Source organism: Eulemur rufifrons, chromosome 16 (assembly GCF_041146395.1).
Source record: "Eulemur rufifrons isolate Redbay chromosome 16, OSU_ERuf_1, whole genome shotgun sequence".
Lineage (NCBI taxonomy): Eukaryota > Metazoa > Chordata > Mammalia > Primates > Lemuridae > Eulemur > Eulemur rufifrons.
The window spans coordinates 38260527-38285482 of record NC_090998.1 but is presented as its reverse complement, the minus strand read 5'-3'; the positions used below and the strand labels follow the sequence as shown (position 1 = coordinate 38285482).

Below are 24956 nucleotides of genomic sequence, written 5' to 3'. Positions count from 1 at the left end.
GAGATACGTGATAAACAAGCTTGTACTTAAGAATTGCTTTGTCTAGTAGGGGTGCCAGATAATTCTAATACTGTAACACCACAGCAGTTAGTTACTGCTTCTCAAGGGAACACAGGTGGGTGGTGCTGGGACATCAGGGATGGCTTCTTAGGAGTGATTTCTAAATGATAGAAATTGGTAGGTGAAGTGCCTGAGGTGAGATACGAGTGGCTGAGAGTAGAGCCCTGGAGTCCAGAGAGGGAGAAGGCTAGAGAGGTGCCTAAATGGACGGTAAACAGAGGTGACCCTTAACCTTTTACAGACTTACTTTAAGTGCCCACTGCCCTTTAGCAGCTTCCTATTGACAAGTTATTCATTTGAAAAGAAGCAGCTGTTGGATGCCTGGCAAAGAAGAGAAGGGACAAAAGTTGGACATCCTAATCCGCACTATAAGTACCAATCTTGTCCCTTGGTCTGAGGAAGTTCCCAGTGGAGGGCTGTAAAGTTACCAGGGAAAATGGACCCCTGCTATCCACACCTCCCAGTCCTGGTTGCTAGTGAGTGTGAGGAGAGATGAGAGCGGGGGAGGTTTGGGGAGAATCACAGAGAAGGGAGGCTCTAGTTGTGTTTCAAAAGGCTTGGCTGGCCTTGGGCAGAAATTGGAACCCACACTTCCTGGATGACAGCAGAGGGCATGGCCTGCCAGGGTAGGCTTTGGAAGAGCAAAGATCCAATTCAAGTAACAGAGGGAGAGTGGTTTGGTTCCAAGTTTAGGCTTGGAGGTAGAAGGATGCTTATTCGGGCAGCCAAGGACTGTAAAGCTACAAGGATTAACTAGGCAGGTGCCTGCCTCATTTCCAGGATGGGACATACTTTCGTCGTGAAAAGGACCAGCAGTAACCTGCTAGATCCCCCGCCCGGGTGGGAGGGGGCGGGACGGTCCTGGGAGATGGGCGGGGGGCGGGGCCAGGGGCCACTTAAGGCGGAGTCCGGGCGTTCTGACAGCACCAGACCAGGGCAGCAGAGAAGGGCTGGGCTGGCACTCACCCACGACCCCTTTTCCTGCTATAATGGTCCGTCAGTAGCAGGTTCCAGACCCCCTGGGGACATGTGGGCAGAGCTAGCAGCAGCCAGGTGCGCAGAGCCACGAGAGCTCTAGGGCACTCTGGGGGCAGCTCTGCCTGCTGCGCCTTTCTGGTGCCCGTGGAGATGCCCAACTGACAGACGAGTTAGTGAGGACAAGAACGCTCCCTTTTGGCCCCAATCCGTTGTACCCATGGCGCTGCCGGCCAGTCTGCTGCCGCTGTGCTGCTTGGCACTTCTGGCGCTGCCGGCCCAGAGCTGCGGGCCAGGCCGAGGGCCGGTTGGCCGGCGCCGCTACGTGCGCAAGCAGCTCGTGCCGCTGCTCTACAAGCAATTTGTCCCCAGTGTGCCCGAGCGGACCCTGGGCGCCAGTGGGCCGGCCGAGGGGAGGGTGGCAAGGGGCTCCGAGCGCTTCCGGGACCTCGTGCCCAACTACAACCCAGACATCATCTTCAAGGATGAGGAGAACAGTGGCGCCGACCGCCTGATGACCGAGGTAAGGAGAGCTTCTCCCCACCTGCGCCAGGGCACCGCCAACTCCTTGGTTTTCCTATGGTAGCCCAGGAGAGTGAGATGGGCTCCATCTACAGAGACCTTAGTCTTAAAGAAACACCTCCCCGCCCCTGCCCTGTCACCTCCCTCCAAAAAAAGGTGGGGGAACCTGCTGGCGGGACAGAGTGGTTAGGAAGGATCCCAACTGGGAGAAGCTGGGATGGAGAGGGGGAGGAGGGACTGACTAGTGAGAGTGAAGCTGGGAGAGGCAGCCAGGGCGGGGAAAGGAGGGGAGGATGGCGGCAGGCGAGACGGGAAATGGCTGAGGCGTGGACCGGGGGTCAGCCACCCAGCCAGGCAGGAAGGGCTGGGGTGAGCTGGGGGCCAGGAGCTAGCTAGGCAGCAGACAGAAGGGTCTACCTTTAGCCTGGCTCCTGACCTGATTGTGGAAAAGCTCTGTGGTGGGCCAAAGACAGAAGAAACTGAAGGGGGCTGGGAAAGGGGTGGCCAAGGGTCAGGTCATCAGACCATCTACCTGAGGAAGGGCTGGGCAGGAATTGTCTTTGGTACAGGAAAGGTGTCCTAGAACTAGGATAGGGCTATTCTAGGGTCTACAGGACAGTCCTGGGGTAAAAAGCAGTCCTCAATGAGAACAGATGGGCCCACCTGAGAATCAGAGGACTCCCAGGTCCCCTAAGCTCAGTTTAGCTGAGGAGCTTTCCTTGGAATTTAAAGAATTAAATAAATTCAACAACCATCATTGAGTATCTGCTGTAGTCTGGAACTGAAACAACTGAGGGTGAGGTTAGCGATGCCTTGAAAGAGAAGGACCACCTCTGGCCAGTGATCTTGAATGTTAGAACTGAAAGAAAACTTGGAGGTCACATTCCTCCACCCAACTCCACCCCCATTTTACATCTGAGAGCTGGGCTTTTCCCAGGAGGAAAAGCAATTTAATCAAAGTCTCACAACTAATTAGTGGCATGGCTGGGACTAGAATTCAGGACTCCTGATTCTAAGCCCAATATACTTTCCATTACACCACCTAATTGTGTATGGAGTGGGGAGGTGGGGAGAGAGGGAGGGGTACGGATTTCCTCTGATTAATCATCATAGTTTTCCAGGTTACTTTTGTTAGGAAAACCTGTTTAGGGGAGAAAGAATTCCTTTTTGCTCCTGCCCTGAAGCCTTACTGCTACCAGAGTTTGGGAAGGGGACATTCCTTCCTTCCTCCTTGGTCATGGAACATAGTGGCTCTTTCCTCTGGCTGCCACCTGCAGCAGAGGGGGCGGAACAAGGGACAGGCTCAGGAGGGGCTCTGACAGGCCTGGGAACCCCCTCAGCACTGCTTATCTCCCACACCCTGGCTGCAAAAGGCCTCCATTGAGTTGGCTTTGCACTGGGCTGCTGCCCCCGCAGGTCAGGGCCTCAGGGCCTCCTTAGGGGACAAAACGACAAGAAGTTGGAAGGAGCTACCACTTTTCCTGTTCTGCCTCCTTCCCCCCCCCCCCACCCCCCAATCCTGCGGAGGTGGAGACGACCAGAGAAGAAGGGCAAGGGGGAAGTGTCCCTCTGGCAGTTAGGAGAAAACCAAGTCCGAGGTGAGAGGTGTGAGGGGGAAGAAGAAAAGGAAGCTGTCCTCTCGGTTCCTCCTCCCGCGGTGTTCGTGCTATGGTGTGAGCCAAGGTCTCCAGCTCCCAGACTGGAGCGGCCAAGATAACCGTGGTCTCACTCCCCCGGGTGCAGGCTTCCAGCCGCTGCTGCTTTTCCTTCTCTCCACTCCCACCCTGCAGGGGGCCCCCCAGATCCGCGCATGGGCAGCTCCCGTTATCCTCAGGTGCTACTCCCACGCCTTTCTGGGCTGCATCTGGAACAGAGATGGAGAGAGCCTTAGCTGGAACTGGGAGGACTGGCCGCGCTGGGGGAGGGGACCTAGCGGGCGGGAGCAGGGATGGGGGGCGCGGCTTTCTGCCCTTTCCTCTCCCTGAGCCGGGGCGGCTGAAAAGCGCCTTTGTGGCTGGAGCTGCTGAGTCCGCTTCTCCCGGCGCGTCCCCGGCCTCGGCCCGGGATTCTCGCTCGGTTAAGTCATCCCGGAGAATAGCCATTGTACTTCGCGCAGCCCCCGCCACCCCAACCCTTTTTCCAGTAGCCTTGATCCCGCACGGCTCCTCTTGGGCACCTCTATGGGGGGTACCCAGATCACGAAGGGGTTAATGCTAGGGGCCGAAAGGAGGAGGAGGAAGGAAGGAAGGAAGCGATGCCCAGTGCCAGGGAAGGCCATGAAACAAAAGATGAATCAGGCGGAGGGAGGGCAGCCGGGGCCTGGGGCGGGGGCCAGGCTCAAACTGGGGCTGCTCTCCAGAAGCCACCCCCCGCCCCCACACACACCAAGGACCACGCTTCCAACCGCTCTCTCAACTCTGGCCCTCTCCCAGGATAAGTCGAGGTCCCAGAACCATTAGGGGTGGGGGGCGGTTATTAAAAATGGGGAAAGCGCTAGCTAGGTGTCCCCTCTCAACCTCAGAGGTGACCCCACAGTTCTCCAACGGCACCCTGGGAAGAGAGGGCAGATTGGCGACTACACCTATTCCGATTCTCACTTCCCCATGGCACTCAAATGTTGGGAGGGAGAGGAGTAGGGCTCAGATAACAAAGAAGAATCAACCCTCCTATCAAGGTCCCTTTTGCCCCGATGGTGGTGGTAGTCGTGGTGGGGAGACTGACTTCTTTATTCCCCGCCAGCGTTGTAAGGAGCGGGTGAATGCGCTGGCTATCGCAGTGATGAACATGTGGCCCGGAGTGCGCCTACGCGTGACCGAGGGCTGGGACGAGGACGGCCACCACGCTCAGGACTCACTCCACTACGAAGGCCGTGCCTTAGACATCACCACGTCCGACCGCGACCGCAATAAGTATGGGTTGCTAGCGCGCCTAGCAGTGGAAGCCGGCTTCGACTGGGTCTACTACGAGTCCCGCAACCACGTCCACGTGTCGGTCAAAGCTGGTACAGTAGGGGGCGGGTGGTAAGGTCTGCCCAAAAGGGGCTCCCTCCAGGAAACTGAGTCTGCAGTAGCCCTGTTGCCACCCTAGGGGAGACCAAGTGGGCGTTAATGTTGTAAACCAGTCTTCCATTCCTACCCAGGTTGGGGCCACATTAATGGGAAATCGCATTGTGCAGGACTGGTGAGGTCTGTCCTGGGCTTGACTCACATCTTTGAGAATCTGTACCAACATTCTGGAACCGCTGGTTTCGATTCAATCTCCCCTGTGGTTGTTCCCTACAGATAACTCACTGGCAGTACGGGCGGGCGGCTGCTTTCCGGGAAATGCCACTGTACGCCTGCGGAGCGGCGAGCGGAAGGGGCTGCGGGAACTGCACCGCGGAGACTGGGTGCTGGCGGCAGATGCGGCAGGCCGGGTGGTGCCCACGCCAGTCCTGCTCTTTCTGGACCGGGACTTGCAGCGCCGGGCCTCGTTTGTGGCTGTAGAGACCGAGTGGCCCCCGCGCAAACTGTTGCTCACTCCCTGGCACCTGGTGTTTGCCGCTCGAGGGCCGGCGCCTGCTCCAGGCGACTTTGCACCGGTGTTTGCGCGCCGGCTACGCGCTGGGGATTCGGTGCTGGCGCCAGGCGGGGATGCGCTTCGGCCGGCGCGCGTGGCCCGCGTGGCACGTGAGGAAGCCGTGGGCGTGTTCGCGCCGCTCACTGCACACGGGACGCTGCTGGTCAACGATGTTCTGGCCTCATGCTACGCGGTTCTAGAGAGTCACCAGTGGGCGCACCGCGCCTTTGCTCCTTTGCGCCTGCTGCATGCGCTGGGGGCTTTGCTCCCTGGCGGGGCTGTCCAGCCGACTGGCATGCATTGGTACTCTCGGCTCCTCTATCGCTTGGCGGAGGAGCTGCTGGGCTGAGCGCCCCAGGCATAGAAACCTTGAGGCGCCCAACGAAACGGGGCATGCTGGCTGAGATCTGGGGTTGCGGGCAGTAGACGATGCTGACTGGGAGAGGGAGGGAGGGATAGGGAGAAAAATGGGGCTCTATGGGAACTGTCTGGTTTAGGGGAAACTTCGAACTGAGAGGAGGTGTTCTCGGTCCTAGGTAGGTGGGGATGATGGTGGGCACTCCTTGACAAGGACTATATAGCCTCTTCCCCAGTGCCACAACCCCACCCAATAATTTTATTTTCTATTTATAAATTGTAATATAATGAGCTGCTTGCCCAGCTTGCCAAGGTGAGGGGCTGGGGCATGCCGTTAACACCGTCTGACACAGCCAGCCAATCTGATGTCTGACGTTTTCCTGGTGGGCTAATAAAGGGAAGGCTCACAGGAGCTTATTGGAAAACACCTCCATCCAGAGGGTGATTCACCTCCAGAGAGGGTGGGAAAGGGGACCAACCTGAGCCAACACCTTACTTTTGGCTCCTCCCTCCTTTCTCAGAAGAGTCTTCTGGATCCTTTTCCTCCTTTCAAAGGGGACATCCCAATCCATCAGCAACGGAGACCAGAAGAGTCATGCCCTTGGGGTGGGAGTGGTTCCACCTCCCATCCAGAGAGGACCAGCATTCCGCCCTGAGCTTGCGTACAGACTGGAAGGTTCAGGGTTGTCAGGGAGGAGGAAAGCCGGTGCACATCCCTTCTCTGTTTATAAGAGCTCCACGGAGGGCTCAGGCCGCTATGGGTACTGTACTTAAATCATCTCAGTCTCCTATTGTTAGCCAGCAGTCCTGGCCCCACCCTCAAGGCCATGAAATCAGCCTGGCCCACGTCTTACCCTGGTGGCAGCGTCTGGATCAGGTGGATGTTTGTTTCTGGAATGTCACTGGGCCTACTGATGACCCACAGGAATTCTGGCTAATAATTTACAGTTCCCACACACTCGTGGCCTAAAGAAAGGAAGGGGGGTGGTGCTGGAACCTTTCCTTACCGAAGGGCTGCGCAGAGAGAAGGGTTCAAGCCTGGGTGTATGTGGGGGAAATAAATAGGCTCCCAAGCAAGGGTACATACGTAAGTATTGCAACCCGAGCTCCCCTCCCGATTGTCCGCCCCGTTGTTCATTCTACTGGCTTCCCCTGTCGCCCCTCCTCCTCCCTCTGCCGTTATCACCGGCTCTGCTTCCCTGGCCTGGGTGTTTTGGGAACCTTTGGGTTCCAACACAGTAGATACTTGGAATTCAGACAGGTGCCCCTGAGTTACAAATGCAAGCTCGGAGGAAGTTGGGCTGCTCGGGAAGGGGAGTGTCTAGGGCGGTGGGGGGCGAGAGGGGAGGAGAGTCGGGGGTTGTTGGTACCGCAGGGAGCCCGCCCTTGCCTGTAGCAGCCGTGCGCTCCCTGCTATACACCGCCCTCTGGTGGCCTCCAGGAGAATTTAGGCGCACGCATATGGTTCTCACCTAGATGCAAGGAAAGTGGTTACCAGCGGTTGACCGATTTCGTGAAAGACAATTTTTCCACGCACGTCGAGGGGAGGAGGGGCGGCTCAGGCGGAGATGCGTGCTATGGGGAGCGGCTCACCTCCTGCTGTGTGGCTAGGTGCTTAAGTTTCATGGAAGACAATTTTTCCACGGACTGACGGGGCGGGGGCGGAGCTCAGGCGGTGATGCGGCCGGGGTCCTAACAGGCCACGGACCGGTACCAGGCCATGGCCCGGAGTTTGGGGACCACAAAATTATGCTACATGGATAGGGGTACTGGACCTGCGCAAACGAGTCTCTCCCGGGAGGGAAGAGGTGGTGGGCCTTGTTAACCTGCCAGGGCTGGGCCACACGTGTTAGGAGCTGGCAAGGAGCCACCTGCTTTTTTGGGAAAGCCCTTCCAGACCATGGCACTTTTACATCCGTCATGCCTTAGTTCTGTGGCTCCCAGAAGCTGGAGGTATAGTAGTATACCTATGGTAGTCCAGACTTCCTTGCACATCGAAGTTGCCTCCTCACGTCCTTCACCCTGTGACCCTTGAGTTCAGTAGTCAAGGAGCTGAAAGCACAATAGGGTTCCAGGTAGTGTTTGGTAAAGGCAGTATTTGGAAGTGAGGCTAAGTTTGCCTTTAGTGTCCTTCTACCCAACATTGGCTTCAATCCACACCAGGTGCCTGTTGCCACCCCCTCTTTTCCTGGTCTCAGAAACACACTCCAAGCTTGGATCTTTCCTACTTTCTATCCAGACCTCTTGTTTCCTTCTATCAGATCCTAGTACCTTCCTATTATGTCGCCCCAGATGATGACTAATCTGATAAACTAATTAGCCTTCCTGCATTGATGGGCTCCTTGGTTTTGCTACTGTCCTTCCCAGATAATGCATGTATCTTAAAGGCCTGCTGAAAATAAAGCCTTTAATCATAAAACCATAATGGCGACTCCAAACACTTTAATAAGTTGTCCAGGGACAACTTCCCCAACTTAGTAAGTTGGGGAAAAGGAGAACTCTGATTTTCCTTAAACTACATCCTGTGGGTAACTTCCTTAGGCCTGAGGCTCACCTCTTGCCCCCACCCCCACTTCCATCTCTTCTTATCCTTGTTCCCTTGAGGTCCCTCCTAGCTCTCTAAAAGAAATTCATAACTTGCTCTCAAGCAGCAAAGTGCACCATCTCCATGAAGCACGTGGGCATATTCACTTGGCCATGCAACAGCTTCCAACTGCAGCAGCTCTTCTCATCAACAAAATAGGCAATGAGGATGAGGGAAAGAGCATGGCTTGGAAGTCACATAGATCTGGGGATAATGACACTTCTCTGGCAGGATCATGGACAAGGATTGTCCCCAATAGGCACTCAGTAAATGTTCTCTGTTCTTTGGCCATTTCTTGCTGCCTTTGCTGCTTTTTGTTCTCTGACTGCTTCTCTTCTCATCACTCCACCAAAAGCATTATCAGTGCAAACTTTCTGGGGTTGTGTCACACCTGTGATTGTTTGATTTGATAAATCTCCTTTCTTCAGAAGATGGTGTGTGACAGATTTGGGTTTGTTTTAGAACTAAAGTATAATTAAAGGTAATCTTGTTTTGAGAATTTAAGGAGCATTGTGTGATAACCCTGGCAAGATCTCTCTGCATACTGAGAAATCAGAGTTGAGAACCACCCCTTAAAGGTTGAGGGGACCTTTTTATTGCCCAGAATCCGGTCTTTCTTTTATTCCTTTCCTTTCTTCTAGCAGGATTTACTGAACATCTACAGTGTAGCACTGTATTAGGCACTGAAAAACACAAAAGGTTAAGAAACAGCTTCTTTCCTGGAGAAGTAGATATAAATGCATAAAATATGTAACAGCCAAAGCAACATTGTTACTTAATTGGGATGAGTTGAACTGGCAGTAAATGCCATATTAGTACAGAGAAGGCCTTGTGAAGGAAGGAGAGCCTGACTAGGATGTTGAAGCATGTGTAGGCGGAGGAGACTAGAAAGGGCATTCCAGGCAGAAGGAACATCATGAGCAAGAACTTGGAATCTGGGATGAAGATGTGCAACCTATTTAGAGCAGGAGACTGGGGAGTGTAACAATATGTAGCTAATGGTTACTGAGAACTTAATGTCAATATATGCCAAGCCCTGTTCTGGCACATTGGGAGCATTCATTTAATCCTCACAATAACCCTCTCAGATGGTATTACAGATGAGGAAACTGAGGGAAAGAGAGGCTTAAGTCACTTGCCCAAGTTATCACGGCCGGTAAGCAAGGAAATGGAGCAGGAGTCATGAGAAATAAGACTGTTTTGATGGATGGGGCTGCATCATGTGGGGCCTTAAGTTGTTTTTCACTCTTGTTCAGTCCTTTCATTGAGTCACTACAAAGTCCTCCTAGCTTTCTGACAGTTATTTCTCTCTCATTTTCATTGGCTCTTTTTCCTCCTGACTAGACAGCTGGCCTTCCTAACTGAAGCTATCTAGCCATCGGGTTAAGGAAATACATATATTGGTATAGGTTTCTGGCAGGAAGCCATGGCAGGCTAGTACACCAATGCAGAAAGCATAAGAAGATTCTTAGCTCTTTTTGGACTAGACAAGGAGAGGGGGCATGGAGCTTCGTTATGGACCAAATGTTTGTGTTCCCCTCCCCCATTCATCTATTGAAGCCTAACCTCCAGGGTGGCTGCATTTGAAGATGGGGCCTCTGAGGAAGTAATTAAGGTTAAATGAAGTCGTAAGGGTAAGGCCCTGATCCTATAGGGTTAGTGCCCTTATAAGAAGAGACACTGGAGTGCTCATGCTCTACTCCCCACCCCGTGCACATGAACTGAGGAAAGGCTATATGAGGACATTGGGAGAAGGTGGCTGTCTGCAAGCCAGGAGGAGAACTCTTACCAGAAGTCAAATCAGCTAGAACCTTGATCTTGGACTTTTAGCCTCTGGAACTGTGAGAAAATTAATTTCTATTGTTCAAACCACCCAATCTGTGGTATTTTGTTATGGCATCCTTAGCACACTGATACAAACTTCCAGAAATGTTTGAAGCAGGAAGAGGCCAATGGTAAGACCTTAGTGAAAATAATCAGCACAAACTTGACATGTTTATTTTTGACTGTGCTTTTGTGGTCTGTGCTACGTCAGAGGAAGCTTTCCTCTCTGGCTGGGAGATTGAGACAGCTGCCATGGGAAAGAAAGCTGGTTGAGGTCTATTTCCCTATGAGGGGTTTTGTGGCCAATTAGCACATTCAACCCCCGCCCCCGTTATTGTCTCTGTAGGTGACTTGTTTGATTCATACAAAGGAACATCTCTCTGAGAGGGGGTTATCTTCCATTCAATAAGGTTTACTGAGTGCCTACTATACATCAGGTATTGTGGTGTGTGGTGGAGACAGGACAATAAAGGCAGGCACGGACATAATCCCTTCCCTTCATGGCTCTTACAGTTCATCTGGCAAGACAGGCATAAGTGATTAGAAGGTTGTCGAGTGTGGTCAAAGAGATGAGAAGTGACACTTGTGCTGAGACCTGGAAGATGGGTGTGAGTTGTCCAAGCAGAGGAAAAAGCACAAGCAAAGGCCTGGGGTTGGGGAGCAAGAGTAAGATGCATCTGAGGAGCATCAACAAGTTCAGTGTAGCCAGGGAGAGATGTGATCTGCTTTAAGGATTTTGGATTTTGTCCTAAATACGAAAAGCAATTGTGGGATTTGAAACAGAGGAATAATCCTACCAAGAGGAATAATCAAACTTAGATTTTAAAAAAGGAATTGACAATTGGACAGGGCTTTTTAGATAGTGTTTATCCTTATCCCTATGTAGATTTGTCCTCATCTGAGCATCTGAGTGTTCATGCTGTAGTTTTAACCACAAGTAGAAAATGCTCCCACTCCCACACAGAGCATCCTGTGGGAGCAGATAGTGGGGGGCAGCGTAGGGAAACTGGAGCAGGATAGGATAGGAACAGAGTTGAAGGTGATACCTTCAGCCTGAGCTCTGTTTCTCTCAGAAACCTAAACCTAAACTGTCCCTCAACTTCTCTTCTTGGGACCACATAACCTAAGAACACAGTTGTCTTATTTCAAACCACATGGTGTCCAAACAGAAGTCCTTGGAACTAAGGACTCTTTCTCTGCTATTCCCTTTTACTTTCCAGTGATCCCTTTAGCAGAGCCTTGGCTTAGCTTGGAGCTGATGGCCACAAGCTGAGACAGAGCTGTCACCCTGAGAGCCAGGCCTGGGCAGAGCATTGCAGCTGCCCAGGGAACAGCTGGTTAAGCCCTCAGCAGCTGCAGCAGCTGGGATTCCACCCAACATTTGAGCTGGGATTAATCCATTTCCTCTATACACATCCCATCCTTGTTCTAGTCCCTGGCTAGTCTATAGTATCTTGTAGAATCTTTGAGAATAGATATCACAGATCTCTTCCCTAACTGAGCAAGAGCCTGTTACCCACCTTCTTCTCTTGGAGGCAGCTGGCCCAAAGCACTTTGGGACCACTACAGAAAGGAGAGTGTGGGTCTCTCTCTCTCTCACCCATAGCCTCCTTTCCCTCACTCTCTTTACCTTTCAATAAACTGACTAGGATGGAATATTCTTTGAATTGTTTGATTATTTTTTTGTTGTTGTTGTTTGAGACAGAGCCTCACTCTGTTGCCCAGGCTAGAGTGCCATGGCATCAGCCTAGCTCACAGCAACCTCAAACACCTGGGCTCAAGCGATCCTTCTGCCTCAGCTTCCCAAGTGGCTGGGACTACAGGCATGCACCACCATGCCCGGCTAATTTTTTCTACATATATTTTTAGCTATCCAGATCATTTCTTTCTATTTTTAGTAGAGGTGGGGTCTCGCTCTTGCTCAGGCTGGTCTCGAACTCCTGAGCTTAAATGATCCACCCGCCTCAGCCTCCTAGAGTGCTAGGATTACAGGCGTGAGCCACCGCGCCCGGCCTTCAATTGTTTGATTTTTAATAACTGTTAGTATTGTCTAAAGATGAAGGGGAGGTGAATTTCCTTCATCTTTTTTTCTCTCCCAGAGAGGGTCTCACTCTGTTGTTGCCCAGGCTGGAGTGCAGTGGTGCAATCTTAGTTCACTGTAACCCTGAACCCCTGGGCTCAAGTAGATCCTCTTGCCTGGGCATCCCAAAGTGCTGGGATCACAAGAGTGAGCCACTCTGCCCTGATGAATTTCCTTTATCCTTGATAGACTATACCAAGGCCTAGAAACTATTGGTGGGAGTGTCTGGGGAGGATCAAGCATCGTGCCAGTGGTTGTCACTTTTAAACTGATTGCCTCTCATTTAACTGTGACTCTACAGTTAAAAACAATAGGGCTATATATTCTATTTGGTTCTTATTCAGCAGCTGTATGGCCTTGAGAGAATCACTTTGAGATGCCAGAGGCTAGAATTAGGTGCTTTCAAGAAGCTAGAAGTAGGGAGGTACCCTGAGATTTAACTCAGGAAGGGACAAAGCAATTCTTCCCAGATCCAGAGACTTGACTCCCTTCCTTCAACAAATATTTATTAAGCCTCTGCAAATACTCATAGGCATTGTGCTATACTAAGGATTTTGATATTTTTCAAGAGAAATAGGTAATCATTTTAGTGGATTAAATTAATTTAATTAGATTCTTAGCTTGGAGGAATGGTCTGGTTAAATTTGTGTTTTAAATAGATTACTCTAACTGCTGAGTGGAGAATGGATTAGAAGGGGGCTACCTGGTTCAGGGAAGAGCCCAATGAAAAGATCATGCAGGCATGCAGATGAGAGATGATGTTGGCTGAGATAAAGAGGTGGCAATGGAGATGGAAAGAAAGGACAATTCTAGAAAATATTTATGAGATTCTTCCAGCTTCAACAGGTCATGGTTCAATTATTTTTTAAATTACTGGTTGTGGTCCCTGGATGGAGAAAAGCCCATTAGAGCAATGGTCCCCAACTTTTTGGCACCAGGGACCGGTTTCAGGGAAGACAATTTTCCCACTGTCCTGGGGTGTGGGGCTGTAGAGCTCAGGCAGTGATGCACTGCCTGTTTCCTAACAGGCCACTGACCTGAATGGGCTGCAGCCTGGGGGTTGGGGACCACAGCATTAGAGGATCTAAGAACTTCCCATCTTCCTGGATAGGTTGGTATTTATCAAACTCCATGCTGGCAGAAGTCAAGGGTAGGAGTATATACGAGTGAGAGGAGAACCAGACATAGGGAACATATGTACAGAGAGGATGCCTGCACATGTATCCTGCTTATTTTGGGGGAAGTAGGTAGAGATACGTCCTTAACTGGTCCATAAACATGTGAATATCTGGCAGGTGCCCCCAAATCCACATGTCAAAACTGAATCCAATTATTCAATGTCCCCCATACCCCCACTAAAGAATTCCTGCTCTTCTTTTCATGTCTTCTAATTCTTTAAATGAAATTGCCATCTTCCTTCACTTTGTCCCCTTTACCAAGGTCACCAACATCATAACTTCTATTTGCTGTGCCCTTTGTATGAGTCCTCACCACACTCTCTGTTACTAGCCTAGTCCAGGCCCTCATCTTACCCCTCCTGGGTATTGGCTTCCTATTAGGGTTTCCTGCCTCCAACCCCAACCCCTCTCTCAGCACATCCTCCTCCATAGGGCCACCAGTGTGATCCTTACAAAGCACAGCTCTCCCGGTGGTACTGACCTGCCCCCAAAAGAAGCAGCAAAAATTTCACTGCTTATTGCAGTTTTTTTCCCCAAACCTTGTATTATTTTCATGACTGTTTCTATAGTCCCTTACCACCCATATTATTATTTATTGCTTCTATTATAGTTGCTTCTACTGTGATGAGACAATGTAAATTTGCCTTCTAATCTTTTACTCAGTAGTTTCCCTTACTATATCATTCAGAGGTGTATCATTCAGAGTCCTTGGAAGAAACAAATGGCACACTCAAATGGGGAATTGAGAATGTAATAAAAGAGCTATTCAAAAAGGTGTGGGTAGGGTGAAGGGGTACAACAAGAGTGGTGAAGCTTTGAGTCTGGCCATCTGTGGGGAACCATTACCACCCCTAGGCCTGAAGGAAGAAAGGGTTTTAAGACCCAGAGAGAACTGTAACTGCAGTGGTAGCTGAAGGAGAGTGCCATCCAATAGGATCTGTGGCCTCTGGTAGAGGATCATAGCCACTATCAAGAGGTGGCCCAGCAGAGACTAGGGAAATAAACATTCCAACCTTCTGTCCTCTACTCTCAAGTCTCTGGCCAATGTTTCGTATTAGCTAAACCTATCTAGGAACCAGAGGATGTTAACGCAATCTATAAAGGACGGCCTTCCAGGAGGAGAGTGCAGGGTGGAGAGGTTAGTAAGAACCATATCCCTAAGGTTTGGGTCTTTAGAGAAAGATCTTCAGATTAGAAAGTGACAGGGAGCACCCAAAGTAACTTACTAGCTAATTTCTTTGTTTTCCTTTACTTTTTTTTTTTTTGGAGGCAGGGTCTTGCTCTGTCACCCAGGCTGGAGTGTAGTGGGAGGATTCATAGCTCACTGAATCCTCAAATTCCTGGGCTCAAGTGATCCTCCAGCTTCAGCCTCCCATGTAGCTGAGACTAAAGGCATGTGCCACCACGCTCAGCTAATTTTTCTATTTTTTGTAGAGATGGGGTATCACCCTTGCTCAGGCTGGTCTTAAACTCCTAACCTCAAGCGATCCTCCCACCTCGGCTTCCCAGAGTGCTAAGATTACAGGCACGAGCCACCACTGGCTAGCCTTAAAAATATTTTTGTAGAGATAGGATCTTGCTATGTTGTCCAGGCTAGTCCTAAACTCCTGACCTCAAATCATCCTCCTGCCTTGGTCTCCCGAAGTGCTGGGTTTACAGTTGTGATCACTGTGCCTGGCCTTATCAGCTAATTTAAACCTAAGAAACATAACATGTTTGCATTTTATCTTAACTCTATATCTGCATATTATTTTTAAAAATTTGATGCTTTTGATCATCAACTGAATGATCATTCATTTTCCTAATTAGAAGATACAAAACAAAAGGTATTGGTTGACGCGGTGGCTCATGCCTGTAATCCTAGCACTCTGGGAGGCCGAGGTGGGAGGATCCCTTGAGGTCAGGAGTTCCAGCCCAGCCTGAGCAAGAATGAGACCGCATCTCTACTAAAAGTAGAAAAATTAGCCAGGCATGGTGGTTTGTGCCTATGTAGTCCTAGCTACTGGGGAGGCTGAGGCAGAAGGATTGCTTGAGTCCAGGGGTTTGAGGTTACTGTGAGCTAGGCTGACGCCACAGCATTGTAGCACAGGCAACAGTGTCTCAAAAAAAGGAAGAAAGAAAGAAAAGAAAAGGTGTTGTTTGGCCAACTTGCTTGAACACACTTTTAGGAATTAAATAATCAAATGTCTAATTTATAATATGTAATGTATTAACTTCCATGTACTGCACATATTTAAAAGTACATGTCCTATAATATAATAGATTACTGCTATTTTGCTGCTTTTCTATTCTTACATTGCAAGAATAGTTTTATTCAAACTCTGATATTGATATGAAAATATTCATTTTCAATATAAGTGCCTTTATGATCACTAGAGCCTCTTTTGGAACTTAGATGTAATACTTGAAGGTGAAATCATCTTGTGACCATGGGGTGACAAACATAATGAAAGGGTCAAGAGAACTGTAGAAATGTCAGATTTGACATTATGGAGCAACTAGACTAATGCCACTTACCTCCAGCTTTGTTACATGAGAAAAATAAATCCCTGTTTTTTTTAAGCTATTGTAAGTTGATTTTTCTGTTACTGTAGCCAAATATGTTCTTTTTTTCTTCTTCTTTTTTTTTTTTTTTTAGAGGTGGAGTATCTCTATGTTGCCCAGGCTGGCTCGAACTCCTGGCCTCAAGGTGATCTTGCCTCAGCCTCCCAAGTAGCTGGGATCATAGGCATGAGCCACCATACCCAGCTACATCCAAATATGTTCTTAATATCCAAGTTACTACAACAACAGACCGAATATCAGAAAGTTCAGGTTAGTGTAGACTGGGCACTCAACTTCTATGACAGATGCCATATATGGCCTCCTTGTCTACCCTGAAGGCACAATCAGAGTGCTCCAAGGTGGTGTGGGTGGTGAGGATGGATTTGAAGGCTCAACTGCAGCTGTGGAAACCTGGGGGCCAGGTAAATGGAAAATTCCAGCTTGGAATTCTTGCCATAATAAATCTACTCTGTGACAAATTGAAAAATATAACCACATTATTTTGTAGTTCCTGTCACCAAGAAATGGAGTCTATTTCCCTGGGCCTTGAATCCGGGCTAGTTTTGTAATTTGCTTCAGCTAATAACATGTGGCAGAAGTCATGCTGGATGAGTTCCAGAGCCTAAGGCCTCAAGAAGCCATACAGCTTCTATCTTTGCCCTCTTGGGTGTTTCTGCCACCATGTAAAGAAGCTGGACCACTGAATGATGAGATACACGCAGAGAGTGAGAGGCCCAGGCAATACTCAGCACCAAGGCCCCAGACATAAGTGAGGTCCTGTTAGACCTTCAATTTCCAGTGGATCTTCCACTGACTGTAGATACATGAGTGAGTCCAGGAGAGTCAACAGAAGAAACACCAATTCAACCCATAAAATCCTCAGAAAAATACATTGTTGTTGTTTCAAGCCACCAAGTTATGCAACAATAAATAACTGATACATCAGCAGGGAGGTGAACCAGTAACAGTGGAAAACCAAAAAGCCCTGAAGACCTGTGCAATGGAATCCATTAGAAAAGAGATGCAATATGATCTAGATGCAGATGTAGTAAAGATGCTTTCACTTGGCCGGGCGCGGTGGCTCACGCCTGTAATCCTAGCACTCTGGGAGGCCGAGGCGGGTGGATCACTCGAGGTCAGGAGTTCGAGACCAGCCTGAGCAAGAGCAAGACCCCGTCTCTACTAAAATTAGAAAGAAATTATCTGACCAACTAAAATATATATAGAAAAAAAAATTAGCCGGGCATGGTGGCGCATGCCTGTAGTCCCAGCTACTCGGGAGGCTGAGGCAGTAGGATCTCTTAAGCCCAGAAGTCTGAGGTTGCTGTGAGCTAGACTGACGCCACGGCACTCACTCTAGCCCGGGCAACAAAGCAAGACTCTGTCTCAACAACAACAACAACAACAAAAAATGCTTTCACTTTTTACAGGGTACTTAAAACAGCTTTTTGGGAACATTTTATCTTTATTTTATCTCAGTTGTTTGAGACAGCAATGTATGATGCTGTCGCTAGAAATATTATTTCAAGTCCATTTACCCAACATCAGTATAGTTTACTTCCTTTATTTGATCATATATTTGTGATCTTCACATACCTGTGATCTTTACAAAGTAACCATTTATGCATTACTTTTAAAAGTGATTGACATTTAATGAACAAATATTTAATAAACAAACATTGGTCCTAAAATGTGCAGGTTTTACATTTATTTCTAATCACTTTCTCTTTTGTCTTTTGCCTTCCTTTTTTTTTTTTTGAGACAGGATCTTGTTCTGTTGCCCCCGCTAGAGTGTGGTGGCGTCATCATAGCTCACAGCAACCTCAAACACCTGGGCTCAAGCTATCCTCCTGCCTCAGCCTTCCAAGTAGCTGGACCACAGGCATGTGCCACCATGCCCGGCTAATTTTTTCTATATATTTTTAGTTGTCCAGCTAATTTCTTTCTATTTTTAGTAGAGACGAGGGTCTTGATCCTGCTCAGGCTCGTCTCCTAACCTTGAGCGTGAGCCACCACACCCAGCCCCTGCCCACACCTTTGTAGTCTCTTTATTAAATCCATGCTGGGCTTGGTGGCTCACGCCTGTAATCCTAGCACTCTGGGAGGCCGAGGTGGGAGGATCTCTTGAGCTCATGAGTTCAACACCAGCCTGAGCAAGAGCGAGACCCCATCTCTACTAAAAAATGGAAAAAATTAGCTGGGCATGGTGACACGTGCCTGTAGTCCCAGCTACTTGAGGCAGGAGAATCGCTTGAGCCCAAGAGTTTGAGGTTGCTATGAGCTAGGCTGAAGCCACAGCACTCTAGCCTGGTCAACAGAGGGAAACTCTGTCACAAAAACAAAACAAAACAAAAAAACAAATGTGTAAATGTGTAGAGCAGTACCCCATGGTGAGTGACAGAGAGGCTGTTACCACTGTAGGCCTGAAGGGTGAGGGGAGAGAGTTACTGGCAATCACAGAGAGAGAGAGCTGTGTGTGTTACTCTCTAGCCCACTAATTTCTGATTTTATTTCCCATTGCAGTTATTACTTTTTTATTATAACTTATTTGTTGTTTATTTGTTGATTGTTAGTCTTCTCCCAAAAGAATACTTGCTCTTTGTGAGCAAAGACCTTGTGTGTGCTGTTTGCTGCTCTATTCCCAGCACCTAGAAAGGTACCCAGGACATGGTTCCTGTTTAATAAATATTTGCTGATGAATAAATGAATAATACCAATTATAAAACTTAGGGCTGTTGTGAATATTAAATGAGATAATAAAATGCGCCGGGCACATAGTAGGAGTCTCTAAAAATGCAGGTATTTTCCTTCCTTTTTTTCCTCCGCCTCTCTTACCTCCTATATCCAATGCTATTGCAAGTCAGCTTGACCCCAGCTTCAAAACATATCCTGATTTCTCTACTTCATTCATCACTACCACTCTAGTCAAGCCACTCTCATCTCTCATCTGGACTACAAGTAATAGTCTCCTAGCTGATCTCCCTCTTGCTCCTGTTCCCCCCAAACTCCAATCCATTCTCCACAGCCCAGGAGATCTTTTAGGAAAACGATTCAGATCATGTCATGCCCCAGTTTAAACATCTTCAGGTACTTAGAATCAGCCCATATTCCTTTGTGTAGCCTGGCCTCTGCCATTCTCTTAGACTTCACCTGCTTTAGGCTAACTATCTCTCCCCACTGCCCAGAATTTACCAAATTTATTTCCATCTTAGCGTCTTAGCCTGGATGGATTCTTTCTGAATCTTCTGCTAGTTTGTTCCTTATTGTCATTCAGATCTCAGTTTAGATTGGGCTTCCTCTAAGAGAAAGCACCACTAATCTAAAGTGGTCATTTCTCATCACGCCACCTTTTATAGCACTTAACACTATCTGATATTTCCCTATCAATATGTTTGTTTTTCCCACAACAAATTTTAAGCTTCCTGAGAGCAGGGACCTTGTTTGTCATGTTCATTGCCCTATCCTCAAAGCTGGAGCAACGCCTGAAACATGTTTCATACAGGCTCAGTAAATATTTATTGAATAAATGAATTCATTGATTATGATGATGATGATGATTACGAAACCTCGGACTACCTGGTCACAAATTCTAGCAATTTTCCCAAGCACAAGAATTGCAGTTCCGAGGTTAGATGCTTGAACAAAAGGTCTGGGGCTGAAGGCTAGGGGAAGCAGAGGGAATATATTGAAATCTACCTTCTTTTCCTATCCAGGGATCCCAGAAACCTTGCAAAAGGGAGGCCTAGAATCTTTTGACCTGAAACTCCAGCCTAAACACAACCGGCATTTTCCGTCCACCATTCTTCGCAGCTACTTCTGCTAGGCTGCAAATGCGCAAACACCTCTAGGACCCCGGGTTCCTTTCTTTTTCTTTATGAATGAACCGACTCCAGTCTGCGCACGCGCAGCTCCCAGCGCTCCCGCTCCACGTGAGGCCCATCCTTCCCTCCTGCCGGCGGCCCCGCCCTTACCCATTCTAATAGACCAATGGCGTACGGCCCGGGGGGCGGAGCCCTGAGCGGCGCGGCACTGTAGTTCCCCCGGCGCCCGGCTCCCTAGCCTTAGACGTGCTGTGTTGTGATCACGTGGCCCGCTCCGGGCGCGGCGCTTGTTTTGGTTTCCCTCTAGCTTGCCCCTAGCAGCTTCGGGGTGAGCGACTTTCCTGCACCGGTTGCTGCGCCTTCCTGCACCCTGACCTCTTCTTCTTCGGGTATCTCAGCCCGCAGTTCTGCAAGCCTCTGGGGCGGGCTCCTGCCATGCCGCTGGTCCGCTACAGGAAGGTGGTCATCCTTGGATACCGCTCTGTAGGTGAGTCTCCGCCCTGCCGAGCGCACGGATGCACAGTGGCTTTGTGGTCAGAGAGGCGCGCTGCCGCGCGAACGCGACCTAGGGAGGAATGGTGGCATCGTAAGAACGCGGGTGTAGAGCGAGGATTGGAAGGGTGGAGGAAGAAAGGCTGGTAGTGTGTGGAGGTCTGCAGGAAGCGGGAGCACGTAAGGGTTAATGTGGATTTGGCTTTGGGAACCTCCGAGGGGTCCCCAGCATTACTCTGGAGGTAGGGTGGGGTCAGGATTTGAAGATGGGGGCAGGGTGTGCGTGGGGCAAATAGTTGTAGGTATCCTGGAGCAGATAGGACTTGATTTTAGGGAATCCTGGATCTTCCCGAGGGTGGGGTGAGGAAAAGTGGCGGAAAAGATTTCTTGGGGGCTTCTGAATGCATCTGGTAGCCAAAGTGCAGAGACCTGGGAAAAAGAGGTTGAGAGTGGGCCAAGGGAAAGTATTGCTTGGGCACTCACAGGTTAGGGTGCCAATTTGGGGTCCCCTTTTGGTCCTGGGTCACAGTCTGAAAGAACAGAGGATGCTAATGTTGGTGGTGGATATGGCTACAACTACCACTGCTCCCCACAGGGAAGACATCTTTGGCACATCAATTTGTGGAAGGCAAGTTCTTGGAAGGCTACGATCCTACAGTGGAGAATAGTGAGTAGACTTCTCCCCTGGTGTGCTGGGGATGGGACTGGGAGAGTTTGGGTGCCCCACCCAACTTCATAATATGGGATTTCCTTGGTGCCAAGGGGCTGATTTATTTAGACGTTAAGTCTAATTAATCTCTTCTCTAGCAATCTTTTCTATGAGTGCCTAGGATGTGGATTTTCCAAGATACTGAATCCAGGATAGTATAGATGTAGACAATAAACCCTAGCATGTCTGTCTGGTTACCTGGAGAACTCCTTGGACCTGGTCTATCTATGTCATCCCCTGGGGATTAAGAATGTAAGGGGGCAGCTGGGTTGTGGCACCCCCCTGTAGTTCCAGCTGCTGGGTAGGCTGAAGTGGGAGAATAGCTTGAGCCCAGGAGTGAGGCTGTAGTGCGCTATGATCTAGCCTGTGAATAGCCCCTGCACTCTAGCCTTGGGCAACACAGTGAGAAGCTGTCTCCATCTCTTAAAGAAAAAATAGAATGTAAGGGGGCATACATTGCTGGCCCTACAAAGCACCTCACAGTCAAGTTTTCTTTTCTTTTCAGCTTACAGCAAGATAGTGACTCTTGGCAAAGATGAGTTTCACCTACACCTGGTGGACACAGCAGGGCAGGTACCAGTTGGGGTAGTGTATCTAAATGTGGCAGTTCAGCCCTAGGAGATGAAGCCTTGTAGTCTCTGTGGCTGGTTTGTACAGTAATAGTAAAAAAAAAGCATTTTAGTTGCTAATAGTGTATAGGGCTTATTGGAGCTGCTCCATAAGTACTTGTTGAATAGAAGAGACTGTAGTAGGGAGTGCCCCAGGGAGGGTCACCTGTATATCCTGACAACCTTTGTCATCTGAGTAGTATGGATCTAGGTATTGATGTTTCTGTTTCTTGTTAGGATGAGTACAGCATTCTGCCCTATTCATTCATCATTGGGGTCCATGGTTATGTGCTTGTGTATTCTGTCACCTCTCTGCATAGGTAAGTGACCAAGGTTGTGAGTGGGGGACTTGGGAGGACCTGAGGACTGTCTCAGAACTAAGGTTATAGCTCCATTTCTTGTGTTTGAAGCTTCCAAGTCATTGGGAGTCTGTACCAAAAGTTACACGAAGGCCACGGGAAAACTCGGTAAATGGCCCTGGGGAATAGAGACATAGTGTGGGCATGAGGGGGTGGGAGAGAGGAGAGGGGAGAATTGTCCAAATTAGAGGGAGGCTGGGACATAGATCCTGCCTGGTCTGATGAGTTGTCCAGCTTTGACGTGAAGGAGTTGGGTAATATGGGAAATGAGAGAGGGGGGGATCCTATAGTAACTGCTGTTTCCTCACAGGCTGCCGGTGGTGCTAGTGGGGAACAAGGCAGATCTCTCTCCGGACAGGTATGTAAATCCATGCCACTCAGGGCAAAGGGAAGTGAGCTGGACTAGAATCAGTCAGGCTCTTGTCCTGGCTCTGCCAGTGATGCAAACAAGTTGTTTCACCTCTCTTCATCTCTGACTTGAGAGTTTCTATCTCAAAAGCCACAATTTCATATTTCAAGCCTCAGTCTTAGCCTAGATTCATCGATTGTTCCTTTGTTTACTTATATTTTCCTCCTTCCCAACCCTCCTCCCAAACCTTGGGGAAGTGGGATGGATCAGAAGTCTAGATTTTAAAGATTTTGCAGAGCGCTTGGAGACATCTTTCCTCCGTCTTTACATATCATAAATTTGCTTCCAGAGAGGTACAGGCAATTGAAGGGAAGAAGCTGGCAGAGTCCTGGGGTGCGACATTTATGGAGTCATCTGCTCGAGACAATCAGGTCCTGGGCCTGAAGATTAGGAGGGTGGTGGGGAGTGGCAGTGTTTTTCTCATAGCACTGCTTGGTGGTGGGGATGTTGGGGAAGTGGGATGTTTACCCCAGAGCTGGATGGTATTGGCACTGAACTGACTTTTGCCCCAAATCCCTATCCTTTGTAGCTGACTCAAGACATCTTCACCAGAGTCATCCAGGAGATTGCGCGTGTGGAGAATTCCTATGGGCAAGAGCGTCGCTGCCATCTCATGTGAGCCCTTGGGTGTAGGATAACTGCCTTGTTTCTGCCCCTGGCACTCGCCAGGCTCCAGTGGGGGGCATGCCCTCAGGACTGCATGGGCATGGTTGCCAGCTGTGTTACTGGCCCTCTGGGCACACAGTGTGGTATCCTCATGTTTGCACACTTTCCCCAGGCTTCAGTGGCCTGGATGTCAATGTTTACAAAGGGGCAAGGATGTCTCATGGGCACTGGCCTCTAGCCCTCTGGTTTTGCTAAATGAGTTATGTTGGAACCTGTGGGATTGGGATATGAGTCCTGGGCATTTTTTATCCAGGGCCCTTCCTCCTGTGTAGGTTTTGGGTGTTGGCTGGGAAAGGGGAGCTGGGGACTCCTGAAGTAGAGCTGGCTTCTGGGGTGACAATGTATATATGCAAATAAACTGAGAAATCTTTCGTTGTTGACTTCCCTGTATCTGGGGAGAGCTCAGGGCCAATATCTTCTTTTCTAAGGAATGAGTGATAACTGTGGTCTTTGGGGAATCTTTCCTCCTATGTTGTTTCTATTCCTTACTCCTCACTTAATTAAGGACCATTATCCTAAGTCTTAACGCTTGCCTTCCCACCTTTCTATTCTGCTGGGTTCCCCCTATGCTGAGTCCAGTTGGCTGCCACTCCCAAGTTTGTAGCCTCTCAAGATTGCTTTAACTACAGAAACACCACCCTCTAGTGGCCAGCTGCTACATGCTGACCTAGCTATATTCCTGGGGCCTTGGCATTTGTTGGAGCTCAGAAAGAGGGTAATTGGTTTGGAGAGGAGGAAGGAAGCCCCTCATTCCTAATGACATAAGAATTGAGAAGCAGTATAGAGGCAGATACTAAAATGTTGTGAAGATTTTGACTTCTCAAGAGAGTTGAGGAGTAAAGTAAGAAATAATGCCCCTGTTGCATATCAGTCCCTTTGTCCACGACGTCCCCAACGTCTTTCATTAAAATGGACATTCTTTGCTCTTTGCATACCTTTGGTGATCTTTTTGTACCTTTCAAACCCTTAGAATTGTGCTTTTTTAGGTGTCAAAGGCCATTGCTTCTGTCATTCCTTATTGACCTACTGCCTCTAGTAGGATTGGTATTTCAACTAGGAAGGTTTGGTCCCATTTTGCCCCTACTTTTCTTGATTCCCCTTCCCCACCAGCCCAAGAGCCTAACTGGTCTAATACCTCCTCCAAAGACTTGAAAATATTATCTGTGTAGTATAGTATCTTCACAGGGAGAGAGAGTATAGACCTCTCCTGCCAACTGGGGGACCCTGAGGCACCCGGTTAATGCACTTAGTTGGGAAGGATGGACACAATCTAGGTGCAATTTTTAATTGTAACTTTGTCAATGCCTGACTCCAGGCTTACAGTTGAGATATGGTTTGTCATGCTGATTTTCAAAAGTCCTGCCAGCTGCTTTTGCTTTTCTGATCTAGAATCTAAAAAGAAATAAGGGCTGTTGGAAGAAACGTACTCCAAAGAGCAATCTCAGTATCTTAGGATGTTCTTCACGGCTGTCACCACCCTGTCTCCTTATATTATAATTAAGTCATTTTGCACATCTGATCTGGGATACTCATTACAGGGGCCTACCTTCCCAATGCCATTTTCATGAAGTCTGGGGTTTTCTAGAAGTTTCTCAAGTGATCTCAAGGCCTGGGGACAGTAAAGAATGGTGGTTAATAGTTGGTTAATAGCTCTTCTACGTAGTTGTGTGACTTTGGGCAGTCACTTAATCTCTCTGAGCCTCAGTTTCTCATTTATGAAGTGTGGTTAAATCTAGGTTGAGGTGAGAATTAAATGAGGTAACATGTTACAATTCATCATACATAACAAGCCCTTAAGAAATGTGGCTGTGTTTACTACTGGAGGTCTTTCTGGTGAGGGTCTGCCTCTCTCTGCCTCTGGGTACACAGAGTAGGGAGGGACCTTCCATTTTCCAACTTCTGTCTCTTGGTTAACTTATCATATTAATTGGGACAGGTGTGGGATCACTGCTGGAGTTTTTGATGAAACAGACCTGAATGGTCAGTGCAGAGAACATGATGCCAGTGTGTGGCTAGCAGAGGATATGCCTAGTTCTGATCTCTCCTATGAGCCTGGCCAGTAGGGATGAAGTTCTCCTGCACTGTCCAAAATGGAATCAACTAGTCACCATATGGCTATTTAAGTTTAGTTAAAAAGTTAGTTCCTCAGTTGCATTACCTACATTTCAAAGTTCTCAATAGCTACATGTGATTAATGGTTATCATATTCG

The 24956-nt window shown here is 48.8% G+C and overlaps 2 protein-coding genes across 2 annotated transcripts; both read left to right on the top strand.

Annotated features, from left to right (window-relative positions):
* The first annotated feature begins 1255 nt into the window (after positions 1–1255).
* On the top strand, positions 1256–5464 carry DHH (desert hedgehog signaling molecule). The gene is made up of 3 exons (XM_069491281.1): positions 1256–1558; positions 4297–4558; positions 4839–5464. The coding sequence occupies exons 1-3, from the start codon at positions 1256–1258 to the stop codon at positions 5462–5464; spliced, it is 1191 nt and encodes a 396-aa protein (XP_069347382.1).
* Positions 5465–6497: 1033 nt separating this feature from the next.
* RHEBL1 (RHEB like 1) lies at positions 6498–23079 on the top strand. The gene is made up of 9 exons (XM_069490618.1): positions 6498–6559; positions 19902–19990; positions 20591–20662; positions 21210–21277; positions 21550–21632; positions 21723–21779; positions 21982–22029; positions 22370–22451; positions 22610–23079. The coding sequence occupies exons 2-9, from the start codon at positions 19939–19941 to the stop codon at positions 22697–22699; spliced, it is 552 nt and encodes a 183-aa protein (XP_069346719.1). The 5' UTR covers positions 6498–6559; positions 19902–19938; the 3' UTR covers positions 22700–23079.
* Positions 23080–24956: the final 1877 nt, after the last annotated feature.